The sequence below is a fragment of the Alligator mississippiensis genome, chromosome 3, assembly GCF_030867095.1.
Source record: "Alligator mississippiensis isolate rAllMis1 chromosome 3, rAllMis1, whole genome shotgun sequence".
Taxonomy (NCBI): Eukaryota; Metazoa; Chordata; order Crocodylia; family Alligatoridae; genus Alligator; species Alligator mississippiensis.
The window spans coordinates 155,398,219-155,416,696 of record NC_081826.1 but is presented as its reverse complement, the minus strand read 5'-3'; the positions used below and the strand labels follow the sequence as shown (position 1 = coordinate 155,416,696).

Below are 18,478 nucleotides of genomic sequence, written 5' to 3'. Positions count from 1 at the left end.
AAGAGGGTTACACCCCCTGCTACCAAGGAAGGCAGAACCCAAACCCCCCACAGTGCCTATGAATCTGACCATAGGTTAAAATTTCTCCCTGACTCCAAAAGTGGTCACAAGTCTGACCCTGAGTAGAGGGACAAATCCTTTTAGCTAGGAATCTCCAAGTTTTAGTTCCAGCAGGAGCACTGGCACCCTGCCAGTCAAAATCCCCAGCCTGGGCTGCACCCAAAACCCAATGCTTCTGAGGAAGACAAAAAAAATCCAAAAAATCCAAAAAACAATTAAACCCCAACAAAAACCAAGCACTGACATGTATAGTATAATATAGCATAATTAATAAGAGCTAAGATGGGTCCATAGTAGCCCTTACTTGGTGCGTCTACACGAGACGTTTAATGCGCAGTAGCCTAAAAACATTGTGCGGTAGCATGCCAGGCAAAAACCGTGCTAATATGCTACTGCGCAGTAGTATTAGGCCACTGCATAGTTAGCATCACTAAAAACCTGCGTGCTGGTGCTGCTGTGCAGTAACTCTAGTTACTGTGCATTTAGTTAGTACCTCATTAAGCAAGTACTAAATTAAATGCACAGTAACTACTGCGCATTAATGAATGTGTAGACATGCCCACTGTAACTAACATCAGAGTTCAAACTGGTAGAATAACATTCGATGTCTGTGATCTATCTTGAATTAATTATTCTATGAGCATATTTAGAAAAATTTTCACTAACTATTAAAGTGGTCCATAATTTAACAAATACCAGAATGTCTTGGAAATATATATTCAACTATAATCATGCGAAGTACAGTACTCTCAGACATTTGAGGGAAGGGATGTTACCATGTGTATTCCACCCATTTGCTCCTGCTCACACGCTCAAAGCATAGAAATGTGGCAGTAAAGCTACTCCATAGGTCTTTCACTTTTGCTGCTCTTAAAATGCCTGTCTCCAAAGAGCTTGAGAACAGCTACTCTGAACGCTGCCAGAGGCCACATCCACATGAGCTTGGGCATGCATTTGCAGCAGCACAAATTTGTGTTGCTACTTTGTGCTGCAGTGCACACCCTGCTGCTGCAGTTTGCAGCGGGACACGTCCCTCTGCTCTACGTGCTGCAGGGGCGGTGGGGGCTGGGGCTGGCTGGGACACACGGTGTCTCAGTGCAGGACTAAGTGGCAGGGAGCTCCCTGGCTGGGGCAAAGCATGCCTTGAGACAGGGAAGCAGGCGCTCAGGCTCCCCTGTCTTGGAGCTCCTGCACTGAGGCATGCAGAGACAAGGGAGCAGCCAGGCCAGGGCTGCCTGGTCTCCTGTCTCAAGGCACACTTGTGCCCCAGCCAGCTGGAGAGTGGCTGGCTGGGGCACAGGGTGCCTCAGTGTAGGGGCTCTGCAGCACATGAGTCTCTGCATTTCTCCCGACACTTTGGTGTGCTTTGTGCAGTTTTTTTTGCAGGGAATTTCTTTTGCTACTGGGAAATCCTGGTAGCAAATTTTGCCCCAGTGCTGCAAATTAGCAGCAGGGTGCACGGTTTAACATGTAACGCATGTGGTTTGTGGCGCTGCAAAGAGGTAGCGCTGCATGTCTAGATCTGGCCAGAGAGGCTTCACAGTCATATCTCTGAGCCTGGTGAGTGCAAGTGGAGGTAGGTAGTTGGGCTGTCTCTCTTTGAAAGCATTGGCTGTGCATTGTAGACATGCCTTGAGAGGCACAACTCATTGGTCCTACAACCAAACGATGTGCATCAGAATAGTATTTTTTCCTGAGAGCAAAAACTTCTAACCACATCACTCCAGGGCAATGTCAGAGGGCACTATCGCCTCCACAGGGGTCATCTGTGTAAGGCAGGCGTGATGTTGAAAAATTAACCATGGATAGCCGAGGAGAGCTTTCTGCTGCCCTGAAGTTGGATATTCTGACTAAAATCATCAAGCTGTGTCTGCTATCCCTCAAACAAAGGTGGATTGTGGAAGCTGAAAGACTCTAATGTGAGAAAAAATGCAGTATGCTCCAAGTGGTTTAGCAAAAAATAAGCTCTCTCTCAAAAATCCCTTGCTATTAAGTTTCTCCTAAATCATAGCCTGATTTTCTCTAAGTACTGGAGGTACTTGTTTCCACAGGAGCCATAAAGGACCTATTTGGTGGCTTAATGTTTACCTCGGTCCTTACCATAATTTAGAGCAACCTTGTAGCTAATTTAAAGTGTGCCAGACAATAATGCTTGCTCAGGCCAAGATTTATTAGAATTGCTTGAAGAACCCTTTCACTCCCTTTGGGGTCCTCAGGTATGGATGATAGAGGAGCTATTCATACTAGGCAGATCTGACATCCTTCAGGTCTCTTTTACCAATAAATCGGCTTAATGAAGAGATTCAGTCCCTAACATTTCATTCTAACAATTTATTCTTAACTAAGAGTTCTGTAGAGAAGGAACAGGAGCTGGTGGTGATGACATGGTTTTAGCATGTCTACTGTATAAAATCCCGGTTAAACCCTTACTTTTATTGAGCACTCAAATTCTGGCAAAAACCTAAATCAAATCTACTTTAGAAGGCAAATACTTGTAAGCAGCATATTTAATCAGACCAGAAGCTGGCATGAGGGACTAAATTAAGCAGGATACAGTAAATCACTCTAAAACGTAAGACACAGTACTCTCAAACCTTCATGAAAGTTTAATTTCATTTGACTCAAACCACAGGTTGTACCACTACTGCTGCTTCCTATAGAAATAAGCTCTGATAGATACCGTAGGAGAAGAGGGAAGGCTTGAAATAAGACACATTTTGGGGAATAGGATTCAAGAGGTGCTGGAGTAGGACCAGACCAAATGTGGGCATGGCAGCCAGAGATAGGTTGACTGGCAAGCAGAAGAGCAGGAGGGATGCTGGTCATTCAGTGGCAAGGCCATATGCACACAGAAGTATGTCACAACATCCTTGGAAACACTACAACAGATGGAGACAGGAACCACGTGTCTCTATTTTCTAGATCTAAAATGTTCAGAAATCAGATATTTGCCATTTAATGTGAATGAGGCTCTTTTAAGGCCCACACCTCCAAATGGAGGCTCACAGAGCTGTTAACCACAATAGGGAATTTAGGTCCTGGGTCACACTAATGGCTGATCTGAAAAGAAGTATTCTGAACTGCAAGGACCAGTACATGTCTTGAGGGGATGTTATAACAGAGCAGAGGGGCCCTATGAACTTTCCACACTTACTAGGAACATGGGATGACAATGAAAAGAGTGAGGCTGTTTATGGGCAGGAGTTAGGACTTGGAGCAGCAAGGGAGGGTGGAGGTGTCTGGCACAAGTAGGGTGAACTCACACGTTCAAGGTTGACCTTCAGCCCCAAAGCTCTCTCCACAGTCTGCTGCTGACAAGCCAAAAGGTGAACTCCTTGTGCTGGATACCTCAGATCAATCTGTCTCACCCAGGCCTCTCCAGCTTAAGTAGAGGAGATTTTGCCAACTTAAAGAATAACATCTTTTGTCCAGTGTGTGTTTGGCTCTTGCTTCTGTAGGACTGATCAACCTGTCTTGTCAAATGCTCTGAAATCACATTTACCACAGGCAATAAGTAAGGTATAATACATAATGAAAAGTTTTATTACAGAAACAAATCATAAAAACAGCAATGTTTATTGACTTAAACCAGGGCTGCCCAACTGGTGGCCTGCAGGCCACATGCAGCCCATGAGGGGTTAACATATGGCTCCCAGGCTCCCACTTGGCCATTGCTAATCCTATCATTCTGGGTGCAGTAGCAGCTGGGGGATCAGGGGTCACCTCCTTCCTCCCCTAGCTTCTGCTGCATGCACCTTTTGAGGGGGAGTGGGGGGAGCCAGCAGCCTGGAGTACCCATGCAACACAGCACCACAGGGAGCCCATAGAGAGCTTAATGTGAGGTGAGGTGTCACACCGTGCAGAGCAGCACCTGCACATAGGTGTGCACAGTGCAGCAGCAGCAGCTGGGAGCACCTACCTGCATGCGTGCATGTGGGTCATTCACCCTTGGGGGGGGGGGGGGGGCTATGCCTCTGCTAGTGCTGCCCCCATTGTATATGGTTCCCACCAGCGTGGCCCTTGGAGCACATTGCCCATGGCCACTTTAAAGCTGGCAGCCCTAGACCAGTGGTGCTCAACCTTTTAAAATGGTGGGGTGGGTGTTTGCAACCTGGCTTCACTGCAGACCACTGCTACCTTGTGGTAGGAGAGAGGGACAGGGCCAGAGTGGGAAGAAGGAGGTAGTTTCTAATGTCAGAAGAGGGGAGGGGAGGAGTCAGGAAGAGAGCTTATCTCCAGGAAACAGCACCTGCTGTAGGGGAGGGGGGAGGGAGAAAGAGGGGAGTAAGCAGCTCCTGCTATAAAGGAGGGGAGAAGAAAAGTGGGAAGGTCTATAGAGGGCATCAGGAGCCAATCCAGGATTTAGCAAAGAGGGGTTGTGGAAATAGCCACCAATGCTGCTCCCTCCCCCACACTGGTGTGGGCAGATGGCACTGCTGAAGCCTGTGGGGACTTTTTTTAAAGTCCCCCAAACAGGTAAAAATCCCTTCCTTCCCCTTCATGTTCAGATGCACATCCCTTCCCCTGCCCTTCCCTGCCCCACCTGCTGCTACTGCCTTCCCTTCTGCTCCAGGCTGGGGAAGCTTCAAAGCCCCTCCTGCCCACTCCAGATAGGCTATGTGGGGGGCTGGACTCAGCTGGGACAGCAACAGCAGTAGCAGCAAAGGTGAGTGAGGTTGGATTCCCTCAGCCTGCCCAGTCTCCCGGGGAGCAGACATGGGAAGGGGGAACCCCCTGCTCATTGCCGCTGCTTCTGTCACTGTTCCTAGATGCGCCCATCCCTTTGCAGCCCTGGTGAAGTGGGCAGGAATGGCTTTGAAGCCTCCCCAGCCTGGGGCAGCAGGCAAAGCATAGCAACAGGTTGGGGAGGGAGCAAGGGGACGTGCCTCTGAGCATGAAGGGGAAGGGGGGATTCTTCCCTGCTTTGGGGACTTTAAAGTTCCCAGAGGTTCCAGCAGTGTGTGAGCCAATCCAAAAGGGGGGTGCAGGGACCTGTCTGGAAACCACACACTACACCAGTAAACCTAATTCAGGAAACCATCTACATGGCATTCCACAAACACCCCAAAATATTCCCACTTTTGGAGTAGGTTCATGACAAAGTGGTTAGAAACAGTAGGAACATGGCAGCAGGATGTGGCACGACCCAGGTGTTAGGGCCCAAGCATAGGATTTGAGAGACCGAGTCCTTGCTTTGCCACAAGCTGTGTGTGTATGATCTTCGACAAGTCACTCAGCTCGGATAAAAGCACCTCCCCTAATTCACGTTGATATTGTGGGGAGAAATACGTATGTCCAAGCAGTGCTTAAATACTACAGTAAGAGGTGGCATAAAAGTGCTTGAAAGAGGAAATCACAGCATCCCAAACTGATTGATTTATGGCACTATTTTGTGTTTGGGTGAAAAACAAGTTCTGTGAGATCTGCTGAGGGGAAGGCCAGGAGCTAATGTAGGACCTGGTTTGAGCAGACTGAAGGAACAGCAATGGAGTTGTACATGCATTCCCCCACTCTGAATGTGTTTACCTGCACTCAGGGTATGTAAACCCCAAACAGTAGAAAGATCACGTTGCTAGGAATGGGTGTCAGGACTCATCATGGCTGACTGAAGCCCAAATACACAGCTTGGCTAGCCAGTCTGCCCACCTCCAGGGCAGGGGGAGGAGGCACTTGCCTTGTACAGCCTGCAGAGCTGTGACAGCCCTTCCAAGGCCTCTAAAGCAGCCTAAGGACTGCAGTCCCTCTGCAGAGTTCACCAGACAGATTCCTTACCAGTTGTTGATGCCATTTCATTCCTCTCTGTCACCTTCAAGGGACAGACACCCCAGAATTATTTGCATGCCTAAAGCACAACACTTTTTTATGAAGCAGCACTTGACACTTAAAAGAGAGTAATGGTCTGTGACAGTGGGATCCTCATCAAGATGGAAGAAAAGGAAGGGGTGATAACTCAACGGGGTGTCAGGGCAAAGGCAACCCAACAGGACAGGACTAGACGGTCACAAAGATGCAGATGAGAGTAATCCAGTTACTGTTTCTTACAACAGGGAATTGCCCTCTTGTTATTATAATAACATAATGATATCTGGGGGCTGTGGGCTAGAGCAAGGCCCTCTGCTGTAAGGCAGACACATGATAATAGACAGTCCCTGCCCCAAGGAGCTTACTTTGTAAATTGACAATGCAGATAATAGAGGGATGGGGGGAACTGAGGCACAGAAAGGGGAAATGACTTATTCAAGGTCATAAAGCAGGTCAGAATTTGATCCCAGGTCATTGGAGTCCCAGGCTGGTGCCCTAGCCACTAGGCCCTACTGCTTATGAGGAATAATGAATTCTTCCAACCTCTGAGATGCCCAGATTTCCTGCCAAGCACAGGGAAAGCATTTGGAGGTCTCTGCCATATTCCTGTATTTTCCTCTCAGTTGAAGAATTACAAAGTGTACAAAGAAAAACAATACACAATTATTCTAACATTATAAAAGCCTTTGTCTGTCTGTCTGTCTGTCCGTAATGCTTTATTTGTACTCTGATTGGCTGACTGAAACAATCAATCAGAGTGCTCCAAGAGCATTCGGACAGGAGAGGGTGTGGCATAGTGCTGCCATGATGGCAGGGACACAGGGGATGGAATCGGGGGGGAGGTGGTGGGGTGCAGGCCAGCAGGCAGCGGTGATGGAGCAGGGGGAGGAGGGGAGCGGGCCAATTCCCCCCTCCCCTGACTGGACAAGAAGTAGGGGTGGGGATGGATGTGGGGGGACATGGAGCTGCCAGGCCCCAAGAAAAGCCGGCAGGAAGGAGGAGAGAGAGGGGGGCGGGAGTGGGAGGTGGGGGCATGGTGAGAGTGCCCCACCACCGCTGCCGCTGGGCCCTGCCAACAGCTGGGAGGGAGGGAAGGAGGGGAGTGGGGAAAGGAGGCAGGTGGATGTGGGCCAGATGGACCTGGAGCGCAGGGGCAGGGATGTGGTGCCGGACCCAAAGCGGGGGGAGCGGGGAATGGGCCCAGAACAGAAGTGGCAGGCGAGGGGGGGGAACAGGCCTGGACCCGAAGGGACAGGGGAGCAGGGCCAGACCCGAAGTGGCAGGGGGGCAGGACCGGGGGCTGGACATGGGCCTCTGCTCCCCTGCCATTCTTGACAGGCAATTGGCTAGTAAATAATAATCTCCTACACCATTTAAAATGCCACATGAACATTTATATCAGACCAGACAGGTCTGGAGAAAACAAACCAAGTATGAAGACATATCAGTGAATAAGAAATAATGACATTCTGTAGTGAGATTTAGGGAAATAGTGTCTTATTCAAAGGCAACACTGGGCTATTAGCTGGCTTCAGAGATGTCAAAAGCTGAGCAGACCCCAAGGTTTGGCTCTTTCAGAAATGGCTTTGAAAAGGCATTCTCTCATGGTTCCCACAAGCTTCTATACTCTGCCACATTCATCCTCAGGCAGATACCAAATTTGCCCTATGGCCCTGCTGTTCTGTGGATCCTAATCAGCCCAAAGAGGCAAGGGGAGTACGTCTGGTGGTGCTCAGGGGGAAGAGATGAAGGTCCCAGGGGCTTATGATTTTCTGTCCACCAATACTGAGGATGGGCTGAAGGGAAAAAGCTATCTTCACCTACAACAGCCCTGAGGGGCTCTGACTTGCGCAACAGGAACTAGGACAAAGGCATTGAAACTAATTATTATTTGGCTAATAGTGACTTCTGTCTCTATACGTACCAAACTGCACTGTCTGATGGGCAGTGTAGGCTGCAGCAGCATGGGACGGGGGGGATCACATGGGGCAGGCAGGGGTCATGTAGGGAAAGAAGGATTAGAGGGAGAGGGAAGGAGGGAGATGTGCAGGGTGACCTGCAGTGTGTTGGGTAGAGTGCTGGGAAGTCAGAGACCCTGTTTCAAACTCTTCAGCATGAGGCAGGAGCAGGCCATCCAGCTTCCTGGGTGAGTGCCTAGCCACCCAGCTAGGTGGGGGAAAAGATGGAAGTAGGTGACTCACACTGTCTTCAGAACACATTACTAGTCTGGGCATCTACGTAGCTCCCCAGGTGTGTAGGGTTACACATGCAGAATACAAATGCCAAGCTGTGCATACATGGCTTTTTTGGGACTTAGACAATAACGACTGATTGTCTAGGGATCCAGATAAGAAAAGAATGCCATCATAAGTGACTTGTTCAAGGCTATACAAAGCAGGGAATAGAGCCAAGGTTTCTAGATAGGCAGGATAACTCCCTTAGTCACTAAACACCACTGCTTTTCCCTTGGCTAGGGGGAAGATGAATTTCACTTCAGAGAGCTAATAGTAAGTAGTTCAGTTCACCTCAGAGCAGGGTATATATGACTTTTGAGTTAAGTGGCAATTCTTTTGATTCCAGATTGGCATGGTGGTGAAGGCCCACTTAGCAGCATCTTGGGGGATTCACTCTTGATAAAGCTACTTGCTCTGAGAAATCAGGATATAGGGCCAACTCCTAGATGAGCACATTCCATTTTAACACAGTCCAAACTGATAAAAGTTTCACTGAGATAAGAGCAGATCTGACTGAGTGAGAGCTGAGAAATGTCAGTGAGGGTGACATGTGACACTGGGGGATGTGGTGGCAGAGTTGAGGGATAACAGTGGGCACAGAAGCATGAGGGTGAGCCTCACTGCAGATTCAGGCTAAAATCACAGACCCACCTGTAACCGGATATAGCACAGCACCCTAACCAGCAGACTGCTGTTCACTTGAGAGTCAGAAGTGACCAGACATAATGCTAGCCACATCATTCCCTTGTGTGCCATTGGCTACAGAAACTGGCATAACCCACTAGGCTCAGGCAGATGCTTGACTTGAGGGACAGCTCCAAGGAGAATAAGGATGGCAAGAAAAACAGGGGACAAACATCAGGGATTTGTATGTGTGTTAATGTATCATGGGCCATCAGTAGTATAAGTAGACCCAAATCCTTCGAGACCAATGCACAGCACACACATTTGCACAAGGAAATAAGATGATCCTTTCACGGTTTGTTTTTTCTTAAACAAAAATCGTGTGTCAAGGACTATGAAAATAATTTGGCTCCAGAAATTGCAGTACCCCTTGGTGAAGCAGCATGTCCAGGAAACCATTGTTCATCTAACTTAGCTGCGAACTTCATCTGGTTGTATTCAGAATACTAAGATTTCCAGAGGATCTCAGAAGATCATTCCCATTCTTACTTGCGTCTCAGAAGTGACACATCTGATTCACTGATTTATTTTTTATCTGTAGGCATTTTGAAGAGCACGTGTTACATTGACGTCCGCTGGTTCCCCTTTGATGTACAAAAATGTGATTTGAAATTTGGTTCATGGACCCACAGTGGTTGGTTGCTCGATCTGCAGATGCTTGAAGCGGATGTTTCCAACTACATATCGAATGGAGAATGGGATTTAGTAGGTAAGTTAGCTTACTAAAAAGATGGACAAGAATCTAAACTTTTACAGTGAAAATAAACAAACAGAAATAGAATTAATAATCTTATCTGGACATTTGAAATACTACTTGAAAAGCAGCAGAAATCTCAAAATTAGATTCCAGACAGTGTTTCACATTCAGTCACCACTGTTCAGCAAAGCTAAGGACATTAAACAAATAGAATCCTGTGGCTATAACACTGTCACAATCGATAATCCATGCAATTCTTCTGACGTCAGTAGTTTTGCACAGTTTCAACTGAATTTGGACCAGTGTGTCTTTTGCAGATACAGCAAACAACATAGTACATTTGTGTAACCCATTTCATTAAAAAGGCCACGGGAGTAGAAAACCCAGGGTTAGTCAAATTTGGAAGGAACTCTTGCATGAAAAAAACGTAGGACTGCAAACATCTATTCAATCAAGTCAACAGTTGCATGCTCCTTCTGTTCAGCGTATTTCAGCAATTCCTACTACTGCTCAAGTCATAGCATCTGATGAAGTAATCTGTTGCTTATGAAAGCTCATGACTCTGAACCAGTTAGTCTCAAAAGTACCATCCTGACTTTTAATGTTCAGGTCCATTTCCTGAACTTGGCCTCTTTGGGCTTGATTCTGATCTCACTTGAATGGGTGCAAAACTGCTGAAGTCAAGAGACTTCAAGAAGTCTAAAACCAGTGTCATCAAGTTCATAACTGCAGTAAAAAATTGACTGGTAGGAGCTCTGGACCTATTAAAAGATGTCAAATTCAGCCTCTAGAGAAGTCAGTCCTGAGATACTGAACAGCAGCTTCTAGCTGCCATTTTAACAAGCTATCTGTAGAAATCTTATCTGTATATAATACACATGAACCCAATGTAGCACTCTTGACTTTAAGAGTGTGCTGCCATCTGAGCCAAATTACAGGTAGCCCTTGCAATGGCTAGAGGTTGGTGGCTGCAATGCAGTGTCTTGAGATGGGGCATCTTAGAGGGGACCATCAGGATCCTATGTTCAGGGAAGTTAAAGGAGTCTAATGTAAGGGAAAAGCAATCTAAGGTCACAAAGGTCAGAGCTGCTATTTTTCAAATGCTTCTTTACAGTCTGCCCCATTTGGTTATTTCTAGCTTGAAATCCTACCTTCAGCAAATGCATGTGCCAAACACATTTGGTCCCTAGGTTCCCTGCATTTGTCCCATGAAGCATAGATGGGATTGTGCCATCTATCAAAACACTCAAACCACAGCCAATGCAAAAATAGGATTAGATCAGCAGCTGACCTAATGCTGCCATGCCCTAATGTGCTTCTGGGAGAAATGCCCTAAAGGATGCAGAGGCTCTTCCTCCTTTGATAACTTCTGTGCTGCGACTGTCCCTGCTAGAAGCAGGATCAGGCCCCAAGACATCTACTACAAATAGGACCAAGATAGACTGACAGACAGCCATGGAGGACCAATACATCTTCTCACATCCTAACCTCAGGCTGACCACTGCAGCTTTTGGCACCCATTTTTGAAAATTGCTGAGAGATATTTGGCACCTCTCAGGCTTGTTATAATGCAGTGTGGTTTGTTCTTCTGACAAAACAAGGCCAATGCACACAAAGTGGAGGGAAAGGGAAAGAAAAAAGGAATCGCTAAAGATAAGAAATGACAGCATGTGCTATGCTCACAGTTCAACAGCTGGAAAATCAGAGGCTCAGCCTATAGCATGTGACACAGCTAGCAACCCTGGCTCTATTCCCCTGGCTCAAGAGGACATTGATTAGATGTGTCTTACTGACCTGTAGCCATTCTTTGGGAAGCCATTTTGGGTGCTCAGGACTGCTCCTGGTTTATCCAAATGGTAACAACAAAATATTGCAAGGTTAGATTTCACTGTCTGGCTTGGCAAGAAGAGAAATCCACAAAAAGATGGAAGGAATCTTCCGTTCCCATCTTGCAGTTGCTGAAGACATAGCCATGGCGGGGGGAGAGGCGATGTCCTTGCCTGGGTTAACTTAAACCTGCATTGCTGTACTTTACATTAGCTGGTTTCCTTGTGTGTGTTGTCTAATGACTTGGACTTTTCTGGGTGCAGAGACATAATATGATTGCTATGGAATAGTTTAACTTTAGTCTGTAATAAGAGTGGAGTGGACACATGATGCACATTCTTTCCCTGGTGTAGGTCCCTCCGTTCCAGGGAACATTACTCCTCAGAAAGCAAGGAGCAACTGCCTACCATTCTGAGAGAAGTCCGTGTCCACTCCCCTATGCAATCTCAATCTGCAAACTTGCTTCCCTACCATGCATGTGGCTTACCTGGGACAGCTGTTTGAGAGAGCTGGTCATGTGGTTGCTCCTTATTACAGAATAAATATGCTAAAGATAAAATACATGAGAAATAGCTCTGTATAACTGTGGGCCACCACCCTCTGTAAAGATTCCTGTAATCCCTCCTTGACCTGATCATCGTAGTCAATTTTTTCACATAATTCCCTCAGCACTTTCAGCTCTCCACTACAAGTCACTGGACATGTCTACATGTGACGCTACATTGCTGTAGCAACATGCTATGGTGACGTAGCATCAGTGGGCACAAACTGTGATGCTGCAGCTACGTCTCCATAGCAACACGCTCCCTCGGTATAGTGTGTTGCTATGATGACGTAGCGGCTAAAAATGGCACAGCACAGTACAGGCTGTTACTGCGCCGCCATTTAGTACGCCCGAAAGGAAGTACTAAATGACTGCGCAGTAACAACAGTGCTGTAGGAGCACATGTAGCTGCACCCACTGTGTGGCACTTCCATGCACATTTTGGGCCATATTTACCAAAGTGTTCAGCGTTCATTGAAAACAATCCCCAGTGCAAGCAATAGGAACTACAGTGAAATGAGGTTTCACAGGATTTGAACATACAATAGGAAGGTCTCTAGGTGCCTAGACCACTAAGCTAGCTCCTCTGGCTACTCTGCAGGCCATGGATGTATAGATTTGCCACTAGACTAGATGGCAGGAGACCTGGGTTCTATTTCTGACTATGCCACTGATCTTTTGAGTGTCCTTGGGCAATTCTCCTCTCTCTCCCCATCTCAGCCTCCAAGCTACAAGATCTTTGGGGCAGGGACTGTCTCTCCCTATCTGCATGTAGTGTCCAGCACAATAGGTCCTTGATTACAGTTGAGACCAGCAGGTGTGGTGTAATTCATGTTATAAACCCAAAGCCGGGAACGCAGCCCCTCTTCCCACCTCACTGGTTTCCCTCTGTGCAGGTGTGCCAGGGAAGAGGAACGTGTTGTACTATGAGTGCTGCAAAGAGCCATACCCAGATGTGACTTACACTGTGACGATGCGACGGCGCACCCTCTACTATGGCTTGAACCTACTCATTCCCTGTGTCCTCATCTCGGGCCTGGCACTGCTTGTTTTCCTCTTGCCAGCTGACTCAGGGGAGAAGATTTCTTTAGGTAAGAACCAAGGAATTTAGCATGCTTACTACAGAGTTCACAGGAAATGACAAATAAATAACTTAGCCTGCCTTGGAACTGGCTAGGAGAGATTTCCCCCAGGGAACTAACTAGAGGTTGTAGAAGTGGGAGTAAAAAAGCTTTCTAGAACAAGTCAGCATTCAGACCAGAGTACTTGGCTTTTGCATTGTGTAAATTGAGCCATTTTTGACTGGTGCAGATAGCAATGCTGAGTTCTTACACAGCACTTATAATTAGTGCATGTCAAAGTGCTTTACAGAGAGATCAGTTTCATTAACCCCATTTCATAAATGGGGAAACAGGCGGGGGGAGTAATGTGACTTGACTACCAGGGATGTGCAAAGCGGGCCCTATTCAATTTGGATTCAATTTGGTGCCCCCCCGCCTTCTATACCCCAGGTGCCCCCCCTAGACCTGGGAGGCACAGGTCACTGAGCTGGGGGGGTGCTGGGTGGTCACCCAGCACACTCTCTGGCAAACCCAGAAGTGGACTGGAAGTGCTTCTGGCCCATTTCCGGGTCTGCTGCCAAGCGTGCTGGGGAGCCCCCCCATGCCTCTGTGGGATGCTCTGTGTGCGCCAGCATCACAGCATTCACATGCCGCCTGCCACCTAGAGGTATGTAGAAAAAACATTTAAAGCTGTTTTTATGTCTGCGTCTCCGAATCTTTCTGCATCGATTCGGAGGGTTCCGATTCGATTCAGAGAGATTCAAGGGTCCTCTGATTTGATTTGGATTCAGAGATTCAGCCACCGAATCAGGCCGAATCTCCACTGAATTGAATCAAGGACCGAAGCTTCACATAGCCCTATTGACTACATCACCCAGGAGGTCAGGACTATCCTGAGATGCAGGTAAGTTTGAGGAGGCTCCTCCTGTCCTGTAGCACTTGGATTAAAGATATTTCTTTGACTGAAGCTGACAGTAAACCACAAGTTTGCTAAGTTAACAAGTGGGGCAGAGTTTTATATAGTGAAGGCATAAGCAGGAGGGCCACAATCCTACTCCTTATCTTTTCCCTCCCTGCTAATTCCCTTGCAGGTATCACAGTCCTGCTGTCGCTGACGGTGTTCATGCTGCTCGTGGCTGAGATCATGCCTGCTACTTCTGACTCCGTTCCTCTAATAGGTATGTTTGCTGTCTATATGCTGGGTACATAGGGGTGATCTGGCTTCCTAAGCAGCTTTGTTCATAACCCACTTTGGAGCTGTTCCCTGTTGTCATAAGAGATTTTATTTCACATATTGTGAGGGGCAAGTCACTTCTTTTGTGCCCTATGAGCAGGACACGTGTGGCAAGCTTGATTCATCTAGAGAGATTTGTATAGAGGTGGCAAAAAGGCACTAGAAATACTAAGCTGGCAGCTGAGCCATGGGTTAATGCTCCATTTATGAAGGTTGACTAAGTAAAGTAAAAGGGACCCATTATATAAGGTGGTACTTTTCAAAAGCACTCAGAGGATTTGCTGATGCCCAATTAGTGTCAAGCCTCATGGACTGGGCAGTCTCCATCCACCCAGATCTGCTGACTTGATCCACAGTCAGAATTGCATCCATGGGGCTGCTCTGGACACATTCTCAGTGAAGACAGAGGGCTCAAGACTGGGCACTGGGGGTGAGTCCAGAGCAGCCTCCCAGGTCAACTTCTGGCTCTAGAGAGCTTCACTGGACTCGGGTGGATAGTGCAGGCTCAGCCTCACCATTCCCAAGATCTTACACAGTATAGAGTTGGCCTTACTCTACTCCCATTGACCCCAGTGGTAAAATTCTCTTGGACTTCACTGGCAGCAGAGTCAGGATGACACTGAGTACTTTTGCAAATCCCATCCAGTGCCAGATCCAAGCTACAGTGCCCTCTCCTACTTCATGAGCTGTCCTTCTTTCCCCTCACTAGCCAAGTTATCTGCTATTCCTCTGTTCTTTCCCAAAGACACCAAGTCTAGCTAAAACAAACACTGTCCAAATCCTGTTGCATTTCAAACACACAAAGAGACAATGGTCCAGATAGCCCCTTGTCCACATCTACTGCAACTCCACAGGGTTTGGGCCAACATCCATTGTGTTCAATAGCAGCCTTTCCATCCATTTTCAGTGGGCAGTGAACAAGCAGCATGCAGAAGAGCAGAATGGGCTATTATGTCCAATAACATTTTTTAATTACTTTTGTGATCACATGGCAATTTTTAAATCCCACTGCTTATTTGTTGTATAATGTGCAACCCGCGTTCGTTCTTGAAATTGTTTTTTTTAGAAGCATATGGACTTACAGTTTTAGTGAAGTTTTGGAATCATGTTTGTGCTTTGGGTCATATGTCAATTCTGAAACAGCGTTTCCATATCCAACACAAGGTATGCTATTGAAAGATGGCAGGACCTGTGCTTCCAAAACAGAGGTCAAGGTAAATTATAACATGAATGCAGGGAAACTCATATAAGGAATAAAAGATTATGAGACGTTCATTTTATAAATGGGAGCCAACGGTCATTCACTGTTTTCACCGCTATTTCAACTTGGTATAACAGGCAAAATGAAAATGGAAGACGTAATTTTTAAAGTTTTGTTCACACAATTGCATATGACTAATGTAAACACACAAATACCTGGGTTGCATGCATGAGTTGCTCTTTCAGAGAAACATGTTACTATGGGTGCAGTAACCTGAATGGCCTTGGAAAATGAAGACACAACTAGGACTAGCATAAAATCAGTGAACATATGAGTTTCCATACAAAATCAAAATCATAGTCAATCTAGTCCAGTCCACTGTTTCTACCAATGGCCGCTACCAGATGTTTCAAAAGACATGAGAAGCAAACTATCTCCTAGAGAATCTTTTCATTACGACCAATGAGGTAGCCATGGAAATGCAAAAAGATCCTGTTATGGCTAAAATAAAGCATTACTATTCTGGTAGTATCAGAAGGCCCAGTGCTGGGAACTGAATGTCAACATGGCAAATGCTAGAGTCCTTTTTCCAAAGAACCTATAAACTAAATAGACAAGAGAGACATAGTCTAGGTGAAAGGGTTTTCTCTGGGTCACATTGGAAAGCTGATTTACTTTAACCACTTTGCCCTCTAATATATTTTTTTCCAGGGACTCAAGAAAAGGAGGGATTCATCCATATTTTACTAGATAAATGGGTTGTCAGTTAAGATTGATTGTATTTTGTGGGACATGTGGGTAGTAATACCAATAAAACTACATGCAAGGAAGCTGCTAGAATTTCTTGAACATCATTAAGGCACAGGGAAAATGAAAAAACTTGATTACAAGTTGTTTTTAGAGGTCAGATGCAAAGTAGGCTCTAGAAAGGGAAATGTGCCACTGTGAATTATGAATTATTTAACAGTAGTATTATAATACTGCCTGTAGGCTCAGATTAAGTTTGCAGCCCCAAGCATTTGATGACTTCCATGTCCTTCCCAGGGTAAGGTGGTAGGTAGCCTACCAAAGTCCTAAGGTAAGCCACAAATATGTTAGAAACTGCTCCATATCTCATGCAAGTGAACTACTATGGCCTTGCCAGGGCATTGTAGTACACCACTACCAATGTAAGGAGAATGTCTGAATGCTCAGTCCAGGTGGCTGTATGCAGAATGAACACTTGTGCCATTATGACTATTGGGGATTGTGCAACATGTTCCCTGCACTAGGATGGTCCAAAGACTTTGTTTCACAGGACAGTCCTCCATGTTTCTGAGGCATTTAAAATGTTCTCCAATATGTACTAGATCTGCAACATACAGAATCCTATGTGCATACACAAAAGGGTATCAGAAGAAAAACGAGTTCAGGTCTCTCATGTTATGTAAATCCAACCTACAGAAAGTAACAACACAAGCATTTTTTGAACTGCAGCTATGAATTAAGTGAGGTTTTCCTAGGCTTGAATGAGAAAAAGAACTGGATGGAAAGATTTAGAAGGCTCTATAATATGTGCCTTTGCCAGAGGACCTGGTTATGAAAACAGGCTAGGAAGGGAGGGGAAAACATTGGGGCATTGATATGCCTGGGAGAGATAATAGGGGAGACAAACAAAGAAACATATTGAAGAGCTCCTACCAAATGAAGATTCAGAGATGTGAAAATGTGAAGCTGGGGCCTGGATTCAAAGTCACAGAAGTCAATAGAAAAATCCTTAATTGGCTGCACTGGAATCAAATCAGGTTCTGGATTATTTCCTTCAAGAGGATAAATAAAACTTATGTGGAGAACTAAGGTTGCCTGAACATTTTCATTAGAAGACCCTGTTTTCAGTTGTGTATAGCTTTGGCAAACTGTAACCATTTAGACTTAAGGTCTCTGTAAACAAATGTTTGCCTCTCTGATTTTTTTTAACTTCAGCAAAGACGACGCAGATGTTTTCAAGAACAGGATTAGTGAAAAATACATGGCAATACTTAAAAAAGAAAAAAAAAACTTAAAAACTGTTTTGTTGAGAAGCTTTAGCACTTTGTTCTGTGGAATAAGAATTTGAAATGTGGCAAAGTGTCATGAATGTATCTTTTGCTGTTCCTGTGAAAATTCACCAAATGAAAATCTCAGTTCACCATGGTCACTAGATTGTTGCTAAACTGAAGCCAACTGGGCCCCTAAAGAAGCAAACAAATGACCCTGCCTTGCCAGCTACCCTCCTGCCATCAGACAGAAATAAAAAAGGCAAGTAGTACTAACTGAGTAGAGGCCCCAGAGTATACACCCAGCTGCAGGGTTGTCCCCACTGAAGTTGCTGGACAGCTCCTCGGAAAACTCTCAGAGGACTTCACTGGGGAAGGTATCCCTGTGGCAGTTTTATGCATCATTCAAGCAACTATATCCTGCTGTCCCTCTGCTGATCATGAGTGTTAACTCAAAAGTGAAGATGGTATAACACAAGGAGACCTGTCCTGGAATCACCCCCCTGAATTTCTTGTGTCAGAGGCACAACACGGGACCATTTCTAATACTTTTGCTGTGATTACTCGGCTGGTTGTATTTTTCCTTTGCGCATTTAACTGGTGGCAGGTCCAGTGCCAAGTGCTTCAGTGGGCACATCTACACATTCATGAATATGCTGTTATTAAGCACATTAAGTTTAGAACCTGTAATAACTGCAACTAACTTGATGTGCCATAATCAATGCTACTGTGCATTAGCACAGAGGAATACTTTTTGTGTGATGCTTAATGTGCATTGGACTAAATCCACTGCACATTAGTACATTAGCATGGTTTTTGACAGCTGTGCTAATGTGCAGTAGAATTAGTCCAATGGGCATTAAGTGTCTTGTGTAGACACGCCCAGTGTGATTAGTAGGTCCTTGGTGCTGCAGCTCAAGTCATGCACCCCTGTAAACTCCTTTCATGTATTGGTGAGGTTGAGGCTATGCTCCATGTGGTCTCTTTTGTACAGTGCTCCACAGTTGCATTTGGGAGACCTATGAGAAAAAGGAGTTTATATGACATGCAGGGGGTAGGACAACCCAGCCTCCTCTGTGTTCATAGACAACCTTTTATCCAAAGAGTCCTAAAACTAAT

General features: G+C 45.9%; 1 protein-coding gene across 2 annotated transcripts in view; it reads left to right on the top strand.

Annotated features, from left to right (window-relative positions):
- The window catches only part of LOC102561740 (neuronal acetylcholine receptor subunit alpha-7), a 167,998-nt gene that overhangs the window by 95,320 nt on the left and 54,200 nt on the right, over positions 1-18,478 (top strand). For both annotated transcript variants that reach the window (XM_006276962.3, XM_019490637.1), the window contains 3 exons: positions 9,322-9,489; positions 12,745-12,939; positions 14,001-14,087. In XM_006276962.3, coding sequence (XP_006277024.1) covers positions 9,322-9,489; positions 12,745-12,939; positions 14,001-14,087 — 450 coding nt within the window. The remainder of the gene's footprint in view (positions 1-9,321; positions 9,490-12,744; positions 12,940-14,000; positions 14,088-18,478) is intronic.